The following is a 25959-nucleotide window of genomic DNA, read 5'->3' as shown; positions in this document are numbered from 1 at the left end:
AAGGGGATAGAATTTTGGAGGCTGTTTCAGAATCCCTTAGAAGGACTCACACACTTGGCTATCTTACCAGCAGAGAGGGGCCTGTGCCATGGTGCTACTCATATTTAAGGAGATGAGGGGCTGGAAACATCCAAGTATCCTTACAAGAGTGGTGGTTCTGTGGTGGAGGTGTGGCCTTGTTGGAAAGAGGGAGGTTCCAGAGCTCAGAGCAGGTATCAGCCTGTTCTCTTATTGAGCTAACACACATCTCCTCAGCTAGCTTTTAACTAAGCGGTCAAAAACAGAGTGGACATGTGCCCCAAGGCCAGCCGAGCTGGTCTGTTGCTTGATTATAAAATCAAACACAACAATCTTAACCAATGAAATGGAAATATCCTCCATCTAATTTCATGTTATTACTCAGGGAAGCTTTTTGTTTCTAGTTGGCTTGGTACCCTCTCTTCCACCCTTTAGAAATAGCTGTTTATTAAAATTGCTTTACGGCCTCACTTATTAAAAAGCATTTATCTGCAGAAAAACTCCTTATCACTATGAAGCATTTCAGCCTTCATCTTTAAGTGTGATATTTTGAGATACAAATAACAACTCTCAAAATAATTTAGTAATAAAATAGAGTATTTGCTCAGAAATGTCGAAGTATCATCTAATATAACTAGAATAGGAATTGAATTGAGGCTTAGTCAATTTTCCCTCTAGGAATCAAAGTCTAAAACATTGCAATTTCAGGTTGAAAATATCAGTTAATGGAAATAGCACATACTTAGGAGGTCATCATTGCTGTGACTTCATGCACATATGATATAGCTGGGCACAGCGTGAATGCTCTGAACATTCTAACTACATCATCAAAGGTATCCAAATGAAGAGATGCCCGTGTTCTCTGAATTCCTTTCTACTTTCCTTGGGAATTGTGGCCACTCAATTTCTGCATCATATGCAGTCTTGAATTCTGTTTTCCTAGAATAAATGAAACAAATCTAAAGCTCAAGAGATATAAGGAAAATTTTGGCCTTTTGGAACATTAAAAATTGTTTTTTAATGGGAAAAAAGTGCATCATAAGGATATTTTACTCCCTTTTTTGGCTTAATAATTCTGTGCCAATTTTTTTAGAGGGAAAGGTGACACTGTGTTTAGGTGTGTTAAATGCTGCCCCCCTCTTCTTCTTCTCAGGGGAAAATTCTTGTAATAAGATTTTGTAAGAGATACCCAGCTAAATTTTATTCATTTCCAACTCTTGAAGTTTTTGAATTTATAATAATAAACACTTAAGGCAGCAATCACAAACACTTATATAGTACTTACTGTACACCAGGTGCCAGTACTCTTTATATGCTGACTCATTTAATCCTCAGAAGGCCCTATTTACCTCAGTATAATGATCCCCATTTGGAGATGGAAGAAGGCAGTTTGAATACAGTGTTTAAAATCAGTTAGTAATTGGCAGAGGCAGGACTTGAGCCCAGGGAGAATGGCTCCAGAGCTGTACTTGAAATCACTGTGCTATATGATATGCTGGCTTCTATATGGGGTGACAGGTGCCATGTGATGCTGATCATGTGATCCCAGCAAGTGGAGAACCAGACCACCTAAGAGGTGCTATAATAGATATCTATTCAGGTTGAGGATGTTCCAGAAGCACCCTTCTATGTGTGTGGGGGTGGTTATCAGGAGTATCATAGAGAAAGGGGAAGTATGGCTGTCACTTGGAGAGAAAGCAGGTTCTCACAGTGTCCCAGCTTTGTGCATTGAAGAACGGCATGGGGTAATCTTCCAAAAAACTTTAGGAATGAACAAGTTTTGTCTATCTTAAATTATAATCATTTGTGTGGATTCCATGAACTCTAGTGGCTTATTAAAAATGGGAGTTCTCATCATTAAAGCAATACACATGTGTATTGCTCAAAAGTGCTTTTTAACAATCAATGGGTAATATTTTGAGCCACAGACTCTGCAAAAAAATTTCCTATCTTGGTTCTATACCTATGGTTTGGTAACTGTGGTAGGCGAGTAATGGCCTTCCAAGGATGTCCACATCTTAATCCCTGGAATCTCTGACTTGACTGTGTTACCTTTATAGGGCAAAAAGGATTTTGGAGGTGTTATTAGATTAAGGCTCTTGAGATGGGGAGGTTATCCTGGATTATCCAGATGGGCTCAATGTCAATACAAGAATTCACAAAACTGAAAGAAGTAGGAGAATCAGGGAAGGTGTGATGCTCAGAGGCCATGTGTAAGGCAACAGACCTGTAAAGGTGGAAAAAGAAAGCAAATAGATTCTCCCCCAGAGCCTCCAGTAGGAACATTGCTCTGCTGAAACCTTATTTTAGCCCATGAAGCTAAGTTTGGACTTGTGACATCAGAAATGTAAGATAATTAATTTGTATTGTTTTCAGACACCAAGTGTGTGGTAATTTTTTACATCCGCAATAATCAGTAAACTACTGTGGCAGCCATTAACTTCCTGTCTCTATTCCTGAGCTGTGAAAAACAATTTCCTATAGTAATTCACTCAAGAGTTTTTACATGAACTTATCAAAAAAGAAGAAAAAGTAGAAGAAAGAGTTTTTATAATATACTTTTAAATCTATTTTCTTTTTTTTAAAAAAGATTTTATTTATTCATGAGAGACAGAGAGAGAGAGAGAGAGGCAGAGACACAGGCAGAGGGAGAAGCAGGCTCCACGCAGGGAGCCCGATGTGGGACTTTATCCCGGGACTCCAGGATCGTGCCCTGAGCCAAAGGCAGGCGCTAAACCACTGAGCCACCCAGGGATCCCCCTAAAACTATTTTCTTTTAAAGAAATGTCTTCATCACCATTTGACTTTAGTTGTTCTGTCATAGATTTAAAGTCAACTTAATCTACGTCTTACATTCTGCAATCTATTTGCATTATTTTGAGTTTTATACTCATTTAAAGTTTCTCTTTAAAAATGTGGCCATTTTGTCAGGAAAAGTCTGTGATGAGCACAGATTCTTAGAGCTCTGCACTCTCTTTGCTTTGTAATTATTTCTACCCTTTCACCTTTGGTTGGTTTTGTTTGTTGGATTTGCAGGTCTCCTTGTCCTAAAATCTGGACTTTAAATAGTTGCTATTAAACCTCTAAAATCAATCAGCCTCTGGCTGTGCTGTCATTAAAACTTAACTGCTTTCCCATTAATCCATTAATTGTGCAGATTAATTGGGAAAGCGATTCAAGGCTCTAACTTGCGGCATAAGCCAGTGTTTGCCTCCAAGTGAAAGCTTATCCCATTAACATCACAGAGTATTAACAATTATATATGTAATTCACACACGGCTTACGTAGGAGACAATGCATAGAAACCGAGAGGCTGCTGCATTAATAAATTCTCGACCACTAGAAAATCACCCATGAATCGGATTCAGTTCTAGAAAAAATACCGATAAATGCTTGTTTTAAATTGTGGCAATATGTTATTTTTAGGTTTAAGCCATTGATTGACTAAGTTAGAAACTTATGTTTGTCTTATATCTAAAGCTAGTATCCTCAAGTGAATGTTAATTTTCATACTGAGGTCAAATTTAATACTCAAAGAAGCTAAAGAATTTAGCAGTGGTCTATAGTGAGTGGCATTTAATTGAGTTGAAATGTTATTTTGGGGCAGCCCTGGTGGCTCAGCGGTTTAGCGCCGCCTTCAGCCCAGGGTGTGATCCTGGAGACCTGGGATCGAGTCCCACGTCGGGCTCCCTCTGTGGAGTCTGCTTCTCCCTCTGCCTGTGTCTCTGCCTCTCTCTCTCTCTCTCTCTGTCTCTCATAAGTAAAAAAAATAATAATAATTTTTTTTGAATTTATTATTTTGGATGATGATGAGAGATAAAATCAGGATTGGCCTATATTTTGTCACCTGCTCTTCTGAAAAATACTTTATTTAAGCCCACTTGTATCAGTATTTCTTTAAACTTATTCTTTTCCTTTTTTTTTTCTTGCCAGAATGTTACTTGTGTAGTAAGCCGTTTCCACATACAGTTGATATAGCTACATAGGGGAAACGGGGTGGGGTGTAACACTAACCATTTTTCAACTTTAAGCAGCCTCATGAAATAGTAGTAAAAGCATGAAGACATTTGCAAGAGGAACAAAACTCTCCATTGGATAGGAATTAGTTTGCAAGTGTGCTTAACTAGTTTCTGAGCTAGCATGGTCCCAGCTGAACTACACCCCAGATGGAGTAAGTTAGAATGACCTGGAATGGGGCACAGTCATAGGCAAGTCTTAAATCTCCTCCAGGTGATTGATTCTACTACGCAGCTAGGATGAATTACTGAAGGTGCATGTTCCACAGAAGAGACCATCTGGAGCTGATCCGTGTACTTTTTATCAGGAAGTTGATGATGCTTTTCAAACATATTTGGGTCTCCTGTAAGTTCTTAGGATGGACTTCTATGACTTTTCCTTGATGTGCTGAGTGAATGCCTGGGATGATTACAACTGTGGGGATGAGCCTGCAGAGATGGGTAGAAATTCAGTGTCACGGAAGTAAAGAAAGACCATTAAAAAGGCAAAGGCTAGTGATTCAGAGTTCACTATAGCAAGTGAGTCAGCCATCATCACTTGTGTTTGGCAGAGACTCAAAGGCAGGCAGGGGGAAGGGAAATCTTTAAAGGGGAAAAAAGGGGGAGGCTTCAGGTATGCTCAGTTTGGAGGCTGCTGGCATGGGGAAGTGGAAAGCAGGCTAAGTAGAAGCAGGGCATCCTATGTGATTGATTAGGTGTGTATTACTGTAGATAGTAGGTCGGCTTCCTGGGCTACTTGCTCCAAGTTATGGGTCAAAGTTCTATCTTTGTATATCATCTGGCCATTTCCCATTTGTAAGAGTCAGAGGTGCTTGACGGACTGGATCCTGTGTCATGTCAGGGTAGGAGGATGGGACTATTCCTGGAATCTTGAAACTAGGCCTGAACAATTTGTTGAACTAACTCAGACTGGGCTTATGATAAAAGAAAAATATCATTGCCTAACTTTTTGGATGAGATCTTGGCTTGTACACAATATTTTTGATATATGTCAGGATAATTCCATATTTTCTTAAATTAGTTGATGATTTCTGATTTTAACTGAATGACAATTTCAATAATGTAGATTAGAATAAAACATTTTGTTCAAAGAAATTGATTTCTTGAAGGGAAGGTCATTCTTTAATTCTGATTCTGTCAATGGAGTATTTGGACTAGGTTTTTCTGAAAAGACTGAGATTCTAATGTGTCAAAAGCTCCCTGTCAAAGATCTTACCCCCTGTCTCTAGTTGTATGGGGAATTTTAAAATATTTTAAGCATGGGGATGCCTAGGTGGTTCAGTCAGTTAAGCTTCTGATTCTTGATCTCAGCTCAGGTCTTGATCTCAGGGGTGTGAGTTCAAGTCTTGCTTTGGGCTCCATGCCCAACATGGAGCTTACTTAAAAAAAAAAAAATTAAGTATGTTTGCTATCTATCCTATCCTGTCCCATCATATCCTATCCTATTCAGTCCTATCCTATCCTTCTCCAGTGAATAGTCCTCTGGGAAACATGGGTTCATTAGCAGACATGCAAGTGATTTTGGCAGGTCTTCCAAATAATAGAGAAGGTTGTTTTACTCAGTGACAACTTAGCTGAATGCTACTGCAAATCAGCCCTGTTTTTGGTCAAGTATATTTTAGATTACTAATACTTATTTCAACAATGTTCTTACTCAGAATAGGAATTCTGTACCCTTAGGTAAATTATTTAACCATGGTGTACCTTTCTCTTCAATTGTCCAATGGAGTTAATACTATCAAGTAATATAGGCTATTTTTCAGGATCTAATACATGTGAGGCACTGAGAACATAAGCAGCTAATAATATATACCTATTATCTTAGTACAGGTAGTATTACACAGAGATTAAGAAAATTGAATTACTTTTATTAAAAACTGAAAGGCTTTTACTTACTTATGAGAATTATGCATTAAAGCCCTTTGTAAAATAAAATTAAATTACTTTCAATCGAGCTATATTAAAATACTTTCACTGTAGCTTGCATCTTTATTTGTAAGAGGCTATTGAGTTTTTTATATACATAGTTTGCCAGAGATCTAATTTATCATTGTCTTTTTAATGACAGTGGTTTTTCTCTCATGTGAAGAATAAATGGTCACTTTTCTGAGATATTGACCTGAGGGCTGTAGGTTTGTGTCTTTGTGCGTGTGTATGCAGATGTCTTAATATAAATTAAGTTAATATGAATATTCTAGCAGAATTCACTAAAAATGTCTTCTTCATGTAATCAGTATATAGAATTTTACAAAAACAGATTAAAAACTCTAGTTTCACATATCTAAGTGTATCGAGGCTAATGTGGAAATTCTAAAATGACTATGAAAAAGGTTGAATAAAAAGTAACATAATTTTGGGAAAACACAGTAATAAGAGTGATGTCCATTTCTTCTTATAATAGAAAAAGACATTAATGAACCAAACATCCCCTGCCACCGTTTTGAATGGTACAAGCCTCCCCCCTTAATGACTGTATTTTTAAATTTCATTAGTGACTGAAATCTTAATGAGCTCCTGTGGCCCTTTGACCTAGATGTGCCCCCCCCTTCCCTCCGGTAATAAAGAAGTCAGGCTGTGCGCTCAGCCCTCATCAGGTTCCTGCAGGGAGTTGGGGCAGTGCTCCTGGCTCCTCACCTGTGGCGCTGGGTGGGATGGGATGGGATGGGATGGGATGGGATGGGGTGGGATGGGATGGGATGGGGTGGGATGGGGCGGGGCGGGGTGGGGCGGGAGCTGAGTCACTGCGTGCACCGCGGCCGCCTGAAGCCTAGAGGGAAGCTGTGAGGACCCCCGTCCCACCCTCTAGCCCCGAGGAGGAAAGTGGGTGCAGGCCAGAGCTCTCTCGCGGGAGGTAGACAGTCCGTCGCATGTGCAGGTGGTGAGGGGTGCAGAAGTGGCACTGAGGGCCAGGTCGGGCCTATCCTATTAAGTGGGGAGAGCAGCGAAGCAGTTGCATCCTTACCCCTGTAATTTAGAACCCTTCCTTCGAAATGTCAAAAGACGGCGCGAGGGGAGTGGGGAGCTGGGGCCTCCACGCCAATACAAAGCAAGAGCTGGACAGAGGAGGGGCGAGCGGCACACATGCCACATGATGTGCCAGAAGCGGAGGTGAGCTGGCTGCAGCCCTGGGAGGGAAGTGAGGTGAGCTAAGGGCCCCAGGCTGTGCGGCTCGTCTGCCCGCAGAGGCAGGAGGGGCTGCCCTGGCCGATGGTACGCCGCCCACGTCCCCACTACACAGTTAGCACTTGACAGCTTTTGTGGTGGGCAGACCTCCGGAGACTTGCAGGGGTGGGTGCGAAAGCCCAGTATCTGTACGCTGTACATTCACATATGCAAATGTGCACATTATATATCCAACACATGTGTTGTATGCATTATATATAATACGCGTGTATATTTATAATAGCACATAATTGTATGTACATATTATATAGCATAGACATGTGCACTAATGTATATATAACATGTAAATTTATAAAATATTATTTACACACAAATTTGTGTATTTATACTTATATGTACATATAATGTATAAACTATAACGTATTTGTATATTTCTAGTTTGTCTGAATTCATATTTATGTGTATATATATGCATATGTTTTCCTTTTATTAATAACACATTATGTATATGTTACATATAAAATATATTTATATATATTTATATAAAGATGCTATAGTAAGTGAATGCCATCATATACAATTTGATAGCCAAATTAGCATTTATACAGCTTTTATACATATTTTATATGTACATGTATACATTATAATATGTGTATGTACATATATGTATATTTATATATTATTAATACATGTATACATACATAAGTACACATTTGTACATATGCAAGTATGATATGTGTATACTATAATACATATGTACTATTATGTGTATAATAATAAAGGTACATATATATGTCTCTGATGAAGGGACCAGGATGGTAATGCTCTGAGATAGTATTTTATTTAAAAATAATACAGTTATGTTTTGAACCAAAATATTATTTCAGATTTGAAAGCTCCTTACTTAAATACTTAAATATCTATGCACTCTGAACAATGATCATTTGCACTCTGAGAAGCTATAAATTATTAATCATGAAAATTTGAGGAAGCTGAGAGTTGTAGATGAGAGACTAGTCCAGAGAAGATAGGTCACTGGGTTGCTTTTACCAGAGTCTAGGATAGGGTTTCTCAGCTTCTCAGATAGTGCATTATTGACATTTGGGACTAGATAATTTTTTGTTGTGGAGGGCTTCCCTGTGCACCAGGATGTTTAAGAGCATCCCTGGCCTTCACCCACCAGATTCTAGAATTTCCCCAAGTTGTGATGACCAGTGTCTCTGGATGTCACTAAATGTCCCCTGAGGTGATAAATCACCTCCAGTGTGGTTCTCAGCTTTGCAAGTCTAGAACTGCATCTAACTGCATTTACTGGTACAATTAGAAAAAACTTGTTTTTCTGGAATTAAATTCATAGCAGGCTGTTATTTAACCCAGAATTCCATTTTATTAAGGTCCAGAGGGAAATATTCCTTTTACTCCAGACTCATAAGACTACCTGAAACCTCCCTCCCTTGGTCCAAGACTGTTGAAGACCAGTAGTTTTATAATTTATTTACTATTTTATAGCTTTTGGGTAATAAATTGCTTAGCACATCTGGGATTAGAATATACAACTTCTTGAGAGACAGTTTATTTATGTCATTCTGGTATCTTCTGTACTCCAAACCTAAAGAAATGGTAATTGTATTTATGATGTTCTTACATACCAGATTCTAGACCCCAATTCACTCTTTGAATATCATGGTTCCACTACAGTAAGACAAGCAAATTAACCAAAGTCTGTATCTCAGTTACCTCATCTGTAAAATAACAGTAATATTGGTATCTCAAAGAGGAGAGAGAGTGGTAAAGATTAATAACTATGTGAAATGATTGTATGTTCTTAGCACAGAGTATTCACTGAATGTTGTTATTAATGTAAGAATAACTTTAGAATATTTTATTGCTAAATAAACACACAGTAGATCATGGTGAAATGTATATCCTCATGATAATACATAATAACATGTAATCCCCTTCAGGTCAACAACTGGAACTTTACCAAGCACCAGAAGCCTCCCTGGCCCATTTCCCATATCTCATGTCCTTTTCCCCATAAATGAAATGAACACCCCTTCCTTATTTTAATCCCACTTTAAGCTAAAAATAGAACAGTATTGATTCTCAATTTATAATGGCAAAAACAAATAAGCAGTAAATATATGCCCTCAAGAGTGATTGCACTGGAGAGGCATTTTACATCTGAAACATCGATTTGAATCTGCATAATTGATTGTGAATTGCAGTTAAACACTCTTTTTTTGTCACACTTACACCTGAATACTGATAATGATTCAAAAATGACTGTACTTCTGGTAAACACACCTACATATGCACCCCTTCCCCAGAGAGATAATTCACTGACTTGCACGTGGAGACCCATGTGCAGACGCACACATTGTCCTTTCCACAGTATACTGAAGCATTTTGGTAGTTGCTCATGATTAGGCATAATCAGAACTTCCTTTGTCACTCCATGGATTGTGTGTCCCTTTATGTCTGCATTCCTTAATACTTGACTTACCACCAGATCGACAGTGACAGTACTTAAGCCAATCAATAGACATGTAGGAACTGTGGGCCAGTTATCAAGTCTGTCTTAAGAGTTAGCTAAAGAATTTAAGTTGTGTAGGAAGAAAAAGTGGACTTTAAATGAAAATGAGACAGTCTTAAAAAGTAAAATGCTATCTCAGGCAAATTCTTCTGAAAGGCCTGCCAGTGTTGTTAAGTTGGTAAATTTTTACTTAGCTCTTACACTTTAGACAATGAAACTACTAATGACTTAAAAAAAAAAAAACTGGGCAGAGTAAGCTTCATAAAATTTCAGATGAATCTAGATAATTCCTAGATTAATTTAATTTAAATAAAATTGCTTATTTAAATTAAGTTAAATAAATTTATTATATATAATATTCATATTATGTATATAAATAAAAGACAAAAATGTAAAGATTGTATGGAATGAAGAACTAGCTGAATAAAATAAGCATGTCTGGATATCAAAGTCACCATGAGATTATTCTTTTACTTTCCCTCTCTCTTTGTGTCTTATTTTTAACTTTATGTGTGATACACATAAAAGGATAGATGATAGACAGATGTATACTTTCGCATATATTCTTATGTGTATGTTGACATATATATACATACTGTACACACACACACACATTGCCTTCCTCCCAAAGTAACGACTCCCCTGAATTCTATGCTTTTCATTTCTTTTTTTCAAATAGCTTTTTAAAAATCTCATATATTCTTAAGCAACATATTGCCTAGCTTTGCTTATTTTTAACATACTCAAAACTATCAAATATATATTCTATGGTCTTCTACAATTTTATTTTTTTCACTACAAATTTTGTGTCTAAGATCCAGCCATTCTCTTTGGTATGCCTTGGTGTATTTCCTTTGTACTGCTGTGTATTACTGCATTGTAAAGAGTACTACAATTTATTGATCTGTTCTTTGGTCATTGGATGTTTGGGTTGTCAACAATTCTTTCCTATTCTGAGCAGTATTGCTGGAAATTGCACATCTCCTGGTGCACAAATGCAAGAGTTTCTCTAGGTCAGTGTTTCCCAACTTTTCTCTTTTCATGAGACAGAGAAAATACTAGTATTCATATCACATCCTTGGGTTAGAAGGTAAACTCCTTGAGACCAGTGGTTCATCTTAGAGATACTCTGCCCAGGAGGACGTACATATAAATGGAATTGGAGGAATGTCAGGGTGTGGAAAGTTCAAATGTACACACTAATGAAAAACTGTTTCTTTTTAAAGTAGGTGCTCAAATTTACACTCCGACTACCAGCCTATTGGTGCTTCTTTTGGACCACGTTCTCCAGATGATCTGGTGTTGTCAGAAGTCTAAAGTCTTCTGAATATACTGTTTGTAAAATAGTATCTAATTGTAGTCTTGATTTATATATTTTTTTTAACTGACGAGTTAGAGCATTAGTTTATATAGATTTTAGTCTGTGAGCTCCCTGGTCTTCCCATGTGCCATTTTTCCAAGTGTGTTTTCTAGCTGATTTAAAGGTAGTTTTTGTTTTACTTTATTTTTTTTTAAAGATTTATTTATTTTAGAGAGAGAGAGAGAGTGTGTGCGCGCACACGCACACACGTCAGTTGGGGGAGGGGCAGAAGGAAAGAATCTTCAAGCAGAGTCCCCACTGAGCATGGAGCCTGACCTAGGGCTCCATCTCACGATCCATGAGATCATGACCTGAGCTGAAACCAAGACTTAGATGCTCAACCAACTTAGGCCCCCAGGCGCCCCTGTTTTCCTTTATTTTATTTTGGTTTTCTCAATTTGGAGTACTAATCATATGCTGTTTTCCACATACTTCCCACAGGTAATGTTTCTCTTTATGTGTCTTTGGGAACCATAATTTCTTAATTTTAATATAGTTTAATTTGTTCATCTTTCCTTATATGCATTTATTTATAAATTTGGTATACTGATAAAATATTTCTTGTTTCTTGCTTAGGTAAACCTTTTTTCAACCTCAAGATATTATATTATTTTATAATATCTGTGAAATTTTTCTTCCCTATTTTCATATTCTCATGTCTTTAAAGTTCTTTTTCTTTTCTTACTGAACTTATTAGACCTCTAATAGAAAATTGCGTATAAGCAGTGGGCATATTGGTAGAGATCTTAGTATTTTGTTTTGTTTGTTTGATCTATTGAATCCAAGAAAGCTGTTAGCACTGTACTAACCTGAATGTGGATTTCCCCTTTTGGCAGATGATTGTGATGAGCCTCTGGTGTCTACCTTGTCTCAGGCATCATTCAGCAGTTCATCTGAACTTTCTAGCAGTCATGGTGCTGGATTTGCAAGGCTAAATCGAAGAGATGGTAAGTCTGCTTTTTTCCTTCAGATTGGTTCATGATGAATCTCATTAATTTTCCATTTTCTTGTAAGAAAATCATTATAAGGGATATGTTATAAAAGGAAGTATGTGTTTCAGTCAGCAAATGGCTGGAACTCATGGGAACTGTATGACCTGCAGGCCTGATTCTGGAATGGCAAAGGGTCATTTCCCATTTTAAAATCCTGTATCATCATTTCAACACCTAAACCACCAAATTCCTTCAGCATGGTGAGCTTTATATTTCTTTTATAAAATAAACCTTTCTAGTACAATCTATAGTCCTTCTGTATACTGTAGCCAGGACAATTTAATTGACCCTCTACTTCAGGTTAAACAGGAAGCTTGCAAGAAGTAATTTCCAAACATGTTAATTATTTAAAAATAAGAATCCCTCAGTTTGTTTAATTCTCAATGTCGATGACATGATTTTCTCCTGTGGAGGAAAGGGAACTTAATAAGTTCCGTGCTCCTTTAGGAATCCTCTGTTCATATTGTTGACAATCTCTTAGGTAGGTTGTGTTTGATTGCTTGAATATGTTTAAAGGAAAGTGCAGATAATTAAAAGACAACTTGCTATTGAAGTAAGAGAGAGTTTCAAAACTGTGCGCGCTTAGAAACAGCATCACCGTGGCCCCTTTCCATAATATGCTGAGGCAGAAGCCATCTGCACTTACATTCTATGGAAAGAGGCTTGGCAATCCTAACACAGAAAACATTTTTAGCAACCATGAGAAAATAGACACCGACATCATATATTATTGAAACCGTGATTTGCTCATTTATTATCCCCTTCTCGCATGCCATATGTCAGCCACTTCTTCTCATTTTTCTCCTTGATGTTATCCTCAGTGCCGTTATAATGCTTGAACACAATGAACATTGGACATAACAAATACATCATATGTGTGTGTGTGTCTGTGTTTTGCCATCTGGTACACATGATAAATATCTATCACTTTAGCATGATTTTAAATTTAAGTGTATTTTAAAATGTTATCTCCTATTATTTGAGACAGTCACTTTTATGTGTTTCTGAGCGTGAAAGCATCAATGGCAGAGCAAGCACAGAGGTCCTTGTATTGCATGAGGAATTTGAGGAGCCTTGAATGGATTTGTGTAGATTAGCGCTCATCTGTTACTTTTATTTGCCTTGTAGTGAGGGTTATTTGTCACACTGGACTCTTTTTCCCTATTTGCAATTCTGAATTCTTTGCTGACCAGAGGCAAGTGAGCTCTTCTAGCCCCTCTGCTGACCAGTCCAGCTCCTACAGGAATACTTGACATCCCAACACTGATCTTACAATGAGATTTCCATCTTATCCTCCCTTTCAAAGTAAGTCAGGGTTTTACATCTACCACTGCTCTATTTGAGTAACAAGAGCTTTCCTAGGATCTGGCCTATGGAAGGATAGAACATTTAATTTAACTATTTTTCTTTATTTCATTTGCTGAGATTCAATAAATCACCCAAAATGTATATGTTATTAATTGGATCAAATCATATTTTACATTAATTTATAGACCATCAGAAGTCTCCATCAGTGAGACTCATTTTCATTCTTAATTCATTTCTATGGCTCTTGGTGAACCACAGTATCAAACTTCATGAATCTCATTTGCATGTTAATGAAATGGAGAAACAAAACAGGATCATTTTAATTATCTTTTGCTGGTTGTCAACCTACTTGATTACATTTTTTCTTTTTTATTTAGCTTTTCTTTTTTCTTTCCTCATAATTACATTGAGTGTTTACAAAGGAGTGTCAGATTTTGAGTGATTTATTAAAGGCTATATATTATTTCTACTATCAACTTTCCTTGTAGTATATTTAGATCAGGCTGTAGAAAGGTGTTTAATCAAGTCAGGAGGTGATGTATAAATAAACCAAATCAACAAATAAAGGTCTCAGTATCCCAGAAACACAGATAGAGCGACCTCTTTCCTGTGGAATCTAGAAAACTTAGAGCCAAAGAACAGACAAACAAGAAACAAAGAATCAAGCTTATCCAGCTGCAGTTCTCCATCCGTGAGATAAATGCAACCATGACTTTAACTGTGAAAATAATGAGGCCCCGTGGTGGGAGAAGGAGACCAGGAAAAGATACTTTTGAACATAATGAGTCTACCAGGAGGGAGGAAGAAAAATGAACATTTTTTTAAGGCATATTAATTTAATTTTGTCACTTGAGTGCTGTTGTCGGTTGAGTTGTGTCCTCCAGAAGGATATATCCAAGTTCTAACCCTGATACCTATGGATGTGACTCTATTAGGACATAGGTCTCTGCAGTGTGATCAAGTTAAGGTCATATGGAATGAAGTCATACTGGCTTAGGGCAAGCTCCAGATCAGGCCTTCCAAAGAGAGTAAGATTTGGAGACACACAGAGACAGAAGAGACCAAGAGAAGAAGGCCATGTGGAAATGCAAGATGTAGAAATGGAAGCAGAAATTGGAATGATCTGGCTATAAACCAAGAAATGTCTGTATTACTAGCAACTGCCAGAGTCTAGGAGGAGGCAGGGAAGGAGTCTTCCCTAAAGTCTCCAGAGGGAGGCACATGGACCTGCTGATACTTTGATTTTGGACTTCCAGCCTCCAAAACTGTGAGAGAATAAGTTCTGTTGTTTTAAGCTGCTTAGTTAGTGGTAGTAGCCACTGGGAAGCTAGGACAAGTGCCTTTGAGTAAATGACTTGTTTTCCATACTTTTGTACTGGATGCCTCTCAATTTGAACCTGAAAGATGTCATAGTTCGGAGAAGTGTAGTGCAAATGTAATGGTAAACAACATAGATCAACAAAAACCCATCACTGCAAATACTAGCTACATAGAAGAATTCAGTCTTTCTCTGCCTTTATATAATACCATATTGTTGCAGTTTCAGTGTAGTTTGAATTATGATGGGCAACTAAAGTTACTGTTGTCTATGCCAAGTTCAGACAGGCTCTAGTGCGTCATTTGATAGTCCAGTGTGTTCTTAGGACAGAATATAAGGAAGCCACATATGTAGAACTGTTGTTCATGCTGCAACGTAATCCAAATGAAAGGTTTTATTTTCATGTACTTGGGAAACCTAGGAAATGGGTTATTGCAAACTGATATACTTGTGTGTACACGTAAAATAATAAAGGAATAAATAGTTATTATACACAAATATTTTTTATTTTAGCAAAATAAAATACTTAAATGTATGAGTGCAAACATATATATATATATATATATGTACATGTGTCTATTTATATAGCAGATTGCTTCCGTAAGTGAAAAAAACTGTAAGTTTTCTCTCATCTATTCTGTAAGATCAAAATATATCCTATTTTGCTAGAAAGTAGAATGTTTGTCTCTATTTTCCCACTGTTTTTTTAACTGCAGCTAAATCCTTCTATTCTAAATGCTTACAGAGCAATGTTTTCCCCGTGCCTGTAGCATTTGCTATTAAAATCAAACATCTATCTGTAGAGAAATTAGCATATTTGGTTAATTGACTGAGAGAACTCCCATTTTCGGGTGTACTTCTAATGAGAATAATTATGATATTCTATACAGAATTATTTGATGATTTTTACTGCCCTGAATCATTGTGCTTGTTCCCATACAACTATGATGCCTAAATTAAAACCCAAAAGATAAATCCCCAAGGTATACATGATGCATGTCAGTGCTTAAGAGGACAGATGAGGTGAATGTTTCCTGCTGTTAAACATATTGCATAAAATCTCTTATAATTATCACATTTAAAAAATGATAACATTAATGCACTTAATAACCAATACTTTCTTTATGAGGGAAAGAGTAAGAGATGAATGTTGCACAGCACTGGAAAAACTCCCCTTCTTTAGAAAGAGGAGCCTCTTTGGCACAATGGGTATGGGTCAGGAGTGTACCTGAGGGGTCCCCAGGACCAGAGATGGGGTGGGCAAGCTTCCTGACTGAGAATACGAATTTGGTGCATTGGGGATGGCCTTTTCTTGTCTGTGTGAGAGAACAAAAGATGCCAGCAGTTTATTTGCTTCTGTATCACCTGCCTCCCCATTACACCTGGAAACTGACATGCCCTTGGCACCTGAATAATTATCTAAATTGCAAGGGGCATACCCCTTCCTGCTGATTCAGGCTGTGAGTACATGACTTCTTACCAGCTCTGCCTGGTTTTTCTGTCTCCTGCCCTAATTTATCTCCAGGATTAGGAGATGTACAGTTCTTAACCGTGAGATGAGAGTGCTTAAACCCAGCTAAATCCCTGAATAGTCAGATTCCTGAGAGTTACTCCTGTAGTCCCAGAACACAAGCATCCCCAACACACTTGAACCTTAGCTAACCTACTCTCTCTCATACTCTCTCTCTTTTCAGTGGACCATAAAATTTTAGGTGAAAGCAGACAGTTCCATATTAGACCAATTCATCATTCTTGGATTTAAATCACTGCTACCTCTTACTCTTTTTAAGGATGGAAAAAATATTTAAACACTGTGCTTTAATTTCATCATTTTCTTTCTTTTAAAGATTTATTTATTTATTTGAGAGACAGTACATGTGTGTGCATGGGGGGGGGCGGGGGGGGCAGAGGGAAAGAGAGAGAATCTTAAGCAGACTCCTGGCTAAGCTTGAAGCCTGTTGAGGGCTCCACATGGGGCTTGATCCTACCACGTTGAGATGGACCTGAGCCGAAACCAAAAGTTGGATGCTTAACCAACCGCACCATACAGATATCCCTTTAATTTCCTGATTTTCTATTTGAAGAATAGGGATAGTACTGAAATGGTATTGGCTTTATTAAAAATGATCTTGGCTCCGGTATGACCATGAGAAAAGCACGGTCCCAAGAGAAAGGTAAACAGTTTCAAAGTGTGTCCTGCTAATTAACCATATTTTAGTAAACCTCACAGGACCAAATGTATACATTACAAAAGAATCTCCAGGAATTCAGGCTTCTATACAACACTGGTAGTAAGAGCTGATTTCTTCATGATTAATTATAGTTATATTTTTTATGTTCATTATTAGCTTGAAGTAAAGATAAAACATTCTCCTATATCCTTAGTCAAAGTCTGTGAACTAGGATGATCTGATGGTTTTACTTAAAATATTTTACTTTTTTAGCAATTGGGAATTGGATTATGAAGTTAAAAAAGAACTTCCAAAGAGATTAACATTTTGATCAAGGTTTGGAAAATGAAGTTCTAGATCAATTTTATGATCTGTGGTATGTCATCTGTGCTTATAGATTATATTTTGTATGCTGGCCTTGAGAAGATAGAACAAAAATGAGTCAAGATTTACATCTTATTTCTCACCATATCTATATCCTATGTTCATTAAGGCAGAGGAGAGTTTGCTGTCATTTCTGTGATTAATATGGAATTGTTTATACTCTTCTATTGACCGTTCACTAGACTTAACAACAGAGGTGATTGTCCACCTGGCTGTTTGACTCTCTGTTTACTTTGCATGTTGCCCTCCCTTCTGGGCCCCTAAGGATATGTCCCATTCTTTTCTCATCTCTCCTGCTAGCATCATGGTCTTCTATCTTCCTTTTCTTATCTTTGTCTGCCCTGTAGCACACTTCCTTCAGCTCCAGATCAATCTGATAATGTAATCCAAGTGAATATACCAAGTAGCCATTCCTAAGCAATTTTTAGTGATAAAAAAATCTGGTTTTGGCAACACAAAAACTAGATTGTAGTACTAAATTGTGAGCTGCCTTGGGGAAATAAAATGATCTCTTGTTCTCTTTTCCTATAAAAGAAAGGGGTTGAATTTGAGGATCTCTAAACTCTATGACAATACACTCTTTTTATTCATATGATTCTATAGGTGATATCTTTTCTTTCTGACTCATTGTGATAATGGAGATCTTTTCAAAGCATGTGAGAAAGTGAAATTGAAGGCCCTTCAATAAGAGAGTAAGTAGGATATGTTAAGGCAGATTGTTCTTCTCTGTCCCCTCAAATGAGAAGACATAGAATGCTCCTGGCTTAGGAAATGTCTTAAGCTGCCATAAAATCTAAGAATTCAACTTGCATATATGATCCTACTGAAATTGTGATATAGTGGCTCAAATTTGGTCAATTAAAATGCATTCATAAAATTTAAAATGATCATTAATACATAATGTACCTTTCTTTATGTATATATAATATTTTTCACAGTGCTGAGTAGGAAAATTTAACATGTAGGTACAGAGAAAACTGTGAGTTAAGAAATCATGTGGTGTGTTAGGTGGAATCTCCCAGAAGCACACCCTGGGCAATGATGAGGTGCCAGTAGTTTATTAGGGAATAGCTCCCAGGAGAAAATAGTAAAAGGAACTGAGGGAGAAAACAGGGTGAGGAAAGGGAGGAAACCAAACACAAGTCAAGTCCCATACACAGACTGGTCTCCCAAGAAAACTTGGGATGATCACATTGTACCTAAGATGTTGTCCTACCTCATGGTAAAGGAACTGAGTCTGGCCAGGTGGCTGAGTGTATGATCAATTTAGAAAAGTTAGTTAATGCCTTAAGCAGCTTGGGCTGCTGCAACAAAATACCATAGACTGGAGGTTTTCAGTGCTAGACATTTATTTCCTGCAATTCTGGTACTAGGAAGTGAGATCAAGATGGTGGCAGATTCAGTTCCTGGTAAGAGCCTGCCTTAGCTAGTAGACGGCCACCTTCTTACTGTGTGCTCACGTGACCTTTCCTTAATGTGTTTATCTGGAGAGTGCAATCTCTCCGTCTTTTTCTTCTTAAAAGGGCACTAATACCACCATGAGGGTCCCACTCTCAAGACCTATTCTAAACCTGAATACTTTTAAAGGCACCAAATATCATCACATTGAGGGTTAGGGCTTCAACTATGAATTTTGGAGAGACACATTTAGTCTGTAATAGCTACATTTCTATAAACTAGTAAACCATCAGAAAGTGTTAACTGCTTGAGGATATCGGATAAAAACCCAAGATAGGCCTTCAGGGGCAAAGATCCTGGAGAGAAAGGAAATCACATATAGTGAGCCTGACATTTTATGCTCCAAGTAACAGAGCTTCAAAATATATAAAGAAAAATGGACAGAAACAATAGGAGAAACAGACAATACAAATTGAAACTCAAAACAGAGTGAAGGGGTTTTTAACTGTGCTCTCTCTGTATCTTATTGAAGAAATAGGCAAAAAGCAGTGAAAATACAGAGGATTTTAACAGCAAAGTTAACAAATTTGACAAAATATGTCAACTATGTAATTTATATTTATATAATGGGCAGGTTGTATGAAACCCTGCCTCCAACAACTAAAGAATACATACTCTTATCCAGTGTACCTTAGGATATTTACTTAAGCTTATTCTGGGCCATAAAAATTGTTTAAACAAATCTCAAAGGAGATTTAAATCCTACAGAATAAGTCCCTTGGATATAGTTGAATAAAGCAGAAATCAATAATTAGGAAAAACTTAAAAACCTAGAAGGGTGTGGAATTTAATTAATATACTTTCCAAAAAGAAATCTCAATGGAAATTAGGGGATATTTTAATTCAATGATAACCAAATACCATAGGTCAAAATTTTGATGTGGCTTTGTCCAAACTGGTAGGCTTCCTTGCACATATTACAAAAGAAGGTGGGCTAAATATTAATGATCCATCCATTGCCTACTTCTTCACTTTCCCAAGAAATTCTTAAGAAGTGACAGATTAAACAAAGGAAAAGGAAAGGAAAAAAGGACATTAATTAGTGAAATAGAAAACATGCAATACAATCAATAAGACAAAAATAAGAGGATATTTCAACAAACTTTCTGCTAATAATGGTGAAAATTTAAATGAATTTAAAAAATTATTTAAAAAACACATCTTAAAAAAAATTGTACCCAGGAAATAAAGTGTAAAATTTAAATATCCCTCTGTCTGTTAAAGATAGTGAATCCATAATTCACACGCTCCAACAGAGAAAACTCCAGGCTAAAATGCCTTCATACGTGAATTCTCCCAGAAACTTTTAAGGAAGATAAAACTCTAATCTTCCACATTCTCTTCCAGAGGACAGAAAAAAAAGTCAAAATACTTCCCAACTCATTCTGTGAGGCCAGCATAACCTTGATACCAAACCCTGTCAAGGACAAACAAGAAAGGCAAATTAAAAGCCACTCTCTCTAATGAATATAAATGCAAAATACTCCAAACAAATGTTAGCATATATGTGTGGAGGGCCTGGGACTGAACTTCAGAATGAGAATGCACCCTCTTAGCTGGAAGGCACTTGTGCTCTGCAAGCATGGTGGATTGCAAAACCAAAGAAACAGTGAAAGCAGGGGCCTGGAGCCTTCCAGTCTGATACCATCCTGAGCATCTTCCCTAGGAGAGGATAGTGCAGAAGTGTGAGTAGAAAACCATCTTTTTTTTTTTTTTTTTTTGGTATACACTCGTATTAGAAACTGTGGTCATTAAAGTGTGCTGTAATCTGTTGGACACTTCTTGGGTGACACTTACATCCTTTCAGCGACACCTTTCTCTAGCCAGTGAGGTAAGGAGCAGGTTCAGCTTCCAGCAGGTGTAATGACCTGTGGGATTGTACCACTGACTGAAGCTTCCTGCCCGTGGTTCTCTGGATGCTCCCAGTGAATCCATGGGGCATCATAATTGTGATGGTGGAGTATGGAGAGTAGTACCTGCCTTGAAGGCTAACCCTGACCAATAGAGGACAAAAAATAAAAAAATAAAAAAATAAAAAGGATGGATAAAATCCTCCTGCTTTGTCCTCCGGGTGGAAAATTCTGAGATGCAACTCAATAAGGCTGCTCAGAAGTGTTAAACTTCTCATTTATTCCTACATTGTTTTTCTGATTTTGTTTAGTAGTCTGTGTTGTCTTGTATCTCACTGAGTTTCTTTCTGATAATTATTTTGAACTCTTTGTTAGGTAATTTGTAGATCTTCATTTCTTTGGGGTCAGTTGCTGGAAGTTATTACTGTCCTTTGGTGGTATCATGTCTGCCTGGCTTTTTGTGGTCTGTATAACCTTGCATTGTTGTCTGCATTTGAAAGAGCATTAAGGGACAGGTCCCTGGGCAGGCAGGATTGGTCCCAGACTGTGTCTGAGAGGGCCTGGAACCGATTCAAATGGCTGCGTCAGGGTCCACAGCTTGGACCAAGGTCTGCAGGCCTGCTTTCAAGGACATGGAAGAACTTGTCTCCTGCCAGACCTCTGGGTGGGCAGGATGACTCCAGGACTGGAGGGGCTAGGGTCACGGGTCCGTCTGAGGGTTCAGTAGGGTCAAAGTAGGCAGGCCCTACCTGTGGAGTTGTGAGTATGAGACTGCTCCCATACTGCAGCTGAGAGGGCTTAGAAGGGGGAGCAGGACCCCTTCAAGATCCACAGTCAGACCATGAGATTTGAGGGCTGACCTCTGGGGAGCAGGCCCCTGAACCACTGCTTCCTGATCTGGCAGTGAGGGGCTGGCCCAGTCCCCACGCGGGCAGAACAGCTCCTGGAGCAGCTGGGAGGGGCCAGAGCCCCTTTCCAGAGCTGTTGCAGGATCTTCTTCCTGATGGAAATTGGAGGGCCTGCCTTCAGGGGTATGGTCAGGCGTGTCTCTTGTAGGACCCGGGGTGGGACTCCAGTGAGACCCGAGAGCAGAATTGCTTTGGCCTGGGACTGGGTCCCTGAGCTCCCACAAAGGTTCTTTTGTCCTTGGATGGCCACTGGATTATTGTTGCTAGGGCGTAGGGCGAGGCGGGCATGGGGGTATGAGCAGGAGACCTCAGCTTCTGCCGCCTTGTGGACACCACGTCATATAGTCTGTATCAGTCTGTCATTATCATCGTCTGTCTAATGATATGTAATTTAAAACCTATTCTCATAAATTATCTCGTTTGATTTTTAACTATAAGCCTTTTGAAGGCTGCCCTGCAGATGTAATTCCATGAGAAAGGATGTGGAAAAACTACATGACTTTGTAAGGATTTCTCTGTTTCTTCTCAAATAGGACTTTATATCAAAGATTTTCTCCCTCAGTGGGAATTGTCAGGTCAGGTCCTTAAAGGTCTAATAATTTAAGTAGAAAGTTAGGCCCAAATCCTATTTAAATGATTTGAGGATTGTTATTTTTCTTACATCTTTTTTACCTTTAAAAAAAGGTGGCCATGTAGTGGATATTAACAATAGAAAATAAAAGGGACACATGTAAGATGGGCTATATAATTGGCCACATAAAATGTAACTGATTTAATAGACTATATAAAAATATCTGACCATATAAAAATGAGAAACAGGATCAGGGACTCTGTGCCAAAATGAGAATGTTTATGTGGGTTTTTCCAAAGCCTCTTCCTTGACCTTGGCATTGTGCATGCCCTCCTACAACGAGCTGGTCCACCGCCAGGGCTCAGGAGGAGGCCTAGTACAGACAATCTCACATTTGTGCTGGAGGAGAAACATGTTTAACAATCTCCTTTCTTGTATTTTCAACTGCCTGGTGCAATTTTCCAGTTGCCGACGAGATGTCTTGTCTTTACAAAAAAAGCTCAACATATCTTAAGTTACATATATTACCTCCCAACCAGCTTCTGCTTGTAATTATTTTTCTTTTCTGGTTCCTGGTGGTTATCTTAATCACCATGGCTTAACATTCTTAGAATCGCCTTGTATCTCTCTCTTGATCCCTCTTCCTGAAAATGATAAATTCTATGTGTAGGTACATGGTTTGCAATCTCTCTTATAACGCTTTTTTTTTTTTTTTTTTTTTTTAGTTTCCATTACTACTACCCTACTGCAATTTTTGGATTTCTAACCAAGGTTATTTTAATAGACCCATAACTGCTCATGCAATTTTGAGGCTTTCCTCAATAAAAATAAATTTTGAGTGCAGTTGTGACCTTGTTTTTTTGTCTGTTAAAGATTTTTCAACCTCACCTTCATCACATGTATGGATGTTTCTGAATGTGCTTTCTAAAGTCCAGCTAATATTCTGCAGCAGTTGAGCAGATAATTTGGTAGTTTTAAGGAAGGAAGAATAAAAAATATTCATAAACTTCTTCAAGTTAAACAGTAAGATAACCTATGAATTGTCTACCATTTACTAACAGAGTATAATTTCTCTTAACTAGCCCATCTTTACTTAATTGGTGTGCTTTTATATTTGTTCTGCAAATCTAATTATTTAAATAAACCTAATAATACCACATGATATTAATTCTGTGATCAACACAGACACATAAAGGGCACATTGATCCATAAAATTATAAGTGGAATTAAAAAAGCAAGAATATATAAGGAGTGGCCATGATTTTAGTATAAAGTATAACACACAAGCTGGCATATGTGAATATTTGAATGTGGTGATTTCATACAAGCATCTAAATAAGGAAAGCACTGGATAGACAGAACAAGGAAGTTGGACCTAGTAGGCAAAAGACTTTAAATCAACTCTCTTAAGTGCTCAAAGAGCCAAAAGAAATAAGGAGAATAATGTCTCAACAAATAGAGAATATCAATAGAGAGTTACAAATTATAACCAGGAAATAAACTAGTGTTTCTAATGTGAATGTTATGACTTTTTTTCTGAAATGGAAAAGAACAGGACTACATATGCATCCAAGGTGCACTCCTTATAGCAAAAACTCATTATTGATATGTTGGGGAGCAAAGTAGAATAAGCTGTCTGCAAAATTCCTCTATCAAAAGACACTATCAAAACCTATATTTTTTTTAGTGGCTCTGAAGGTGGAAGAGTAACTATTATGAGGAAATGCTAGCAGCCTCCTGCTTTCTTCGATGTAAGAACTACTTTGATTTCTGAGTTTTAATCCTGCTTCTCCCTTTATTTTTTTTTTATTATTTTATTTTATTTTTTTTTTGCTTCTCCCTTTAGAAGAGCAAAAACCCTCATCAGTCTTTCAGTCTGGTTAGCCTTGGTGACCCATACTGTGGAAGAAAACACTTTCTCTCCTGTTCAGGTTCATCTGGTGTGCATGTTGCAGGCTGGAGTGTGCGCTGGTTAGACGGGAGGGGCTTCATTCACGGCAGGTGGTTGGCAGACAGGAAGAGGTCTCCATTGTTACAGTCTTACCAGACTGTTTGCAGGGAAGTGGTGAGTAGGGAGGCCTTTTCACTGTATTGTGCAAGCAAGTGGGCAATAGTTTCTGCTTTTCTGCATTAAAGCACACTGGTTAATGTTGGGAAAGGTGAGCACATAAATTACTGTAATGAAGGAAGACATAAAAACATTCTTAATGGCAATAATAATTCCTTCAGAGGTAATTCTGCATGGGGGATGGTTTGGGGAGCAGAAATGGATATGACCTCCCCACCTGCCCTTCCTTTATCTCTCCTTTCCCAGCTCAGAGAGGCGCATTGTCACCCAAGGCTTAAGGAAAGGGGGTCACTGTACAGCTTGGGAACAAAGCTAAGTGGATACCTTTGAGGTCTACGATATAAAAGATATGAAGGAGAAATGAACAGCCTAAAGGAATCCCTTTTCCCTGTATCCCACTGAGAGGAAGAGAGAAGGAAGGTTTGGAAAAGTAGGAAGAGGGTTGGACATGAGCAAGCAAGTGTGAAGACTCACTCTCCCCTAAAGTCCTGCATCAGATTAAGTCCACAGTGGGAAACATCACAGAGCCCTTCATTCCCATTCAGGTGCCTGTATGTGAAAGCTGTGTGTAGAGTGGGTGATGGAGGGGAGCCTGCCCACCCCAGGACAAGTCACCAGATTGCCCTGTTGCTGCATTGTAGACAGGGTAGTGTGATAGAGACCCCACAGCAGCTCCAGATGGCATAAGAGCAGAACCAAGGGCTCCTGTGGGCACCAAGAACGAATGCAGGAGGTAGGGAGTGGAGGGGTTGGTGTGGGCAAAGGGTCGCACTTGCAATGGGAGGAGGAATATCCAAATGCTGTGATAAAGCACGTCCCAACCAACTCTTAGCAGGTCATGACGGAGCAGAGAGGAAACTTTGTACGTGTAGAAGACGAGAAACTAGTCTTCCTGTCTCCTGCTCCCAGAGCTGGCAGGAAGGGACACAGACACCTGCAAGTATTTTGAAGCTGAAGGTGACAGAAATAAAATTCTGAATTGACTGAGTAATCCGTGAACTGGACTGAGTTCCTCAGAAATGATTAGATTGATTTTCTACATTAGACAGAATAGAAACTCAAGAGAGAAAATTAGATTGAGTTAGGGAAAAAATGCATTTTTCATACCTGAGGCTGTAACTGAGAAATTCATAACTGCAATATGATTCTAGCTGTATTGCTCAAGTAGCTTATCTGAGCTGTGGTCAATAACCTGCTGGCTTGTGGGAGCCCACAGTCAGCAGCTCTTCCCAACCTAGCGTTACCAAGTTGGGAGCTTGAAATCTGCCACTGGGGGAGCATTTACACCACAGGAATTGACAAATGCTATGAAGCAGGGGTTTCTCCCCTGTACCCTCCCAGAGAACAACAGATTAAACACTACGGCATACCACTTACCTGAACTTATCTCTTAAGAGTCAAAATATAATGATCTTGGGGAAAAAATAGTAGAATTTCTTTCACAAATTAGACTGCAATGCAAAAGACCCTAACTAAGTGTTTGATGTGTTCCCGGTACGTGATTGTTTGTTGCTTAAAAAAAATATATCTGTATCTATATATGTATATTCACAATGCATGTATAAGTTCTTTTTTAAAAAACATATTTATTGATATTTATTGATTTGAGAGAAAGAGATAGCAAGAGTGGGAGGGGCAGAGAAAGAGGGAGAGAAAATCTTTTTTTTTTTTTGTATATTTTTTTATTGGAGTTCGATATGCCAACATATAACACCCAGTGCTCATCCCGTCAAGGGCCCCCTTCAGTTCCCATCACCCAGTCGCCCCATCCCCCTGCCCACCTCCCCTTGTTTGTTTCTCAGAGTTGGGAGTCTCTCATGCTCTGTCACCCTCACTAATGTTTCCCACTCATTTTCTCTCCTTTCTCCTTTAATCCTT

At 38.3% G+C, this 25959-nt stretch overlaps 1 protein-coding gene across 1 annotated transcript in view; it reads left to right on the top strand.

Moving 5' to 3' along the window:
• CNTNAP4 (contactin associated protein family member 4) overlaps positions 1-25959 on the top strand; it is a 241399-nt gene that overhangs the window by 22254 nt on the left and 193186 nt on the right. The window contains exon 2 of the mRNA XM_025426897.3: positions 11890-12000. Within this exon, the coding sequence (XP_025282682.3) occupies positions 11890-12000 (111 nt within the window). The remainder of the gene's footprint in view (positions 1-11889; positions 12001-25959) is intronic.

The sequence above is a fragment of the Canis lupus genome, chromosome 5 (assembly GCF_003254725.2).
Source record: "Canis lupus dingo isolate Sandy chromosome 5, ASM325472v2, whole genome shotgun sequence".
Lineage (NCBI taxonomy): Eukaryota > Metazoa > Chordata > Mammalia > Carnivora > Canidae > Canis > Canis lupus.
Note: the sequence above shows the minus strand (reverse complement) of the source record. Positions and strands in the feature narration are given on the sequence as shown.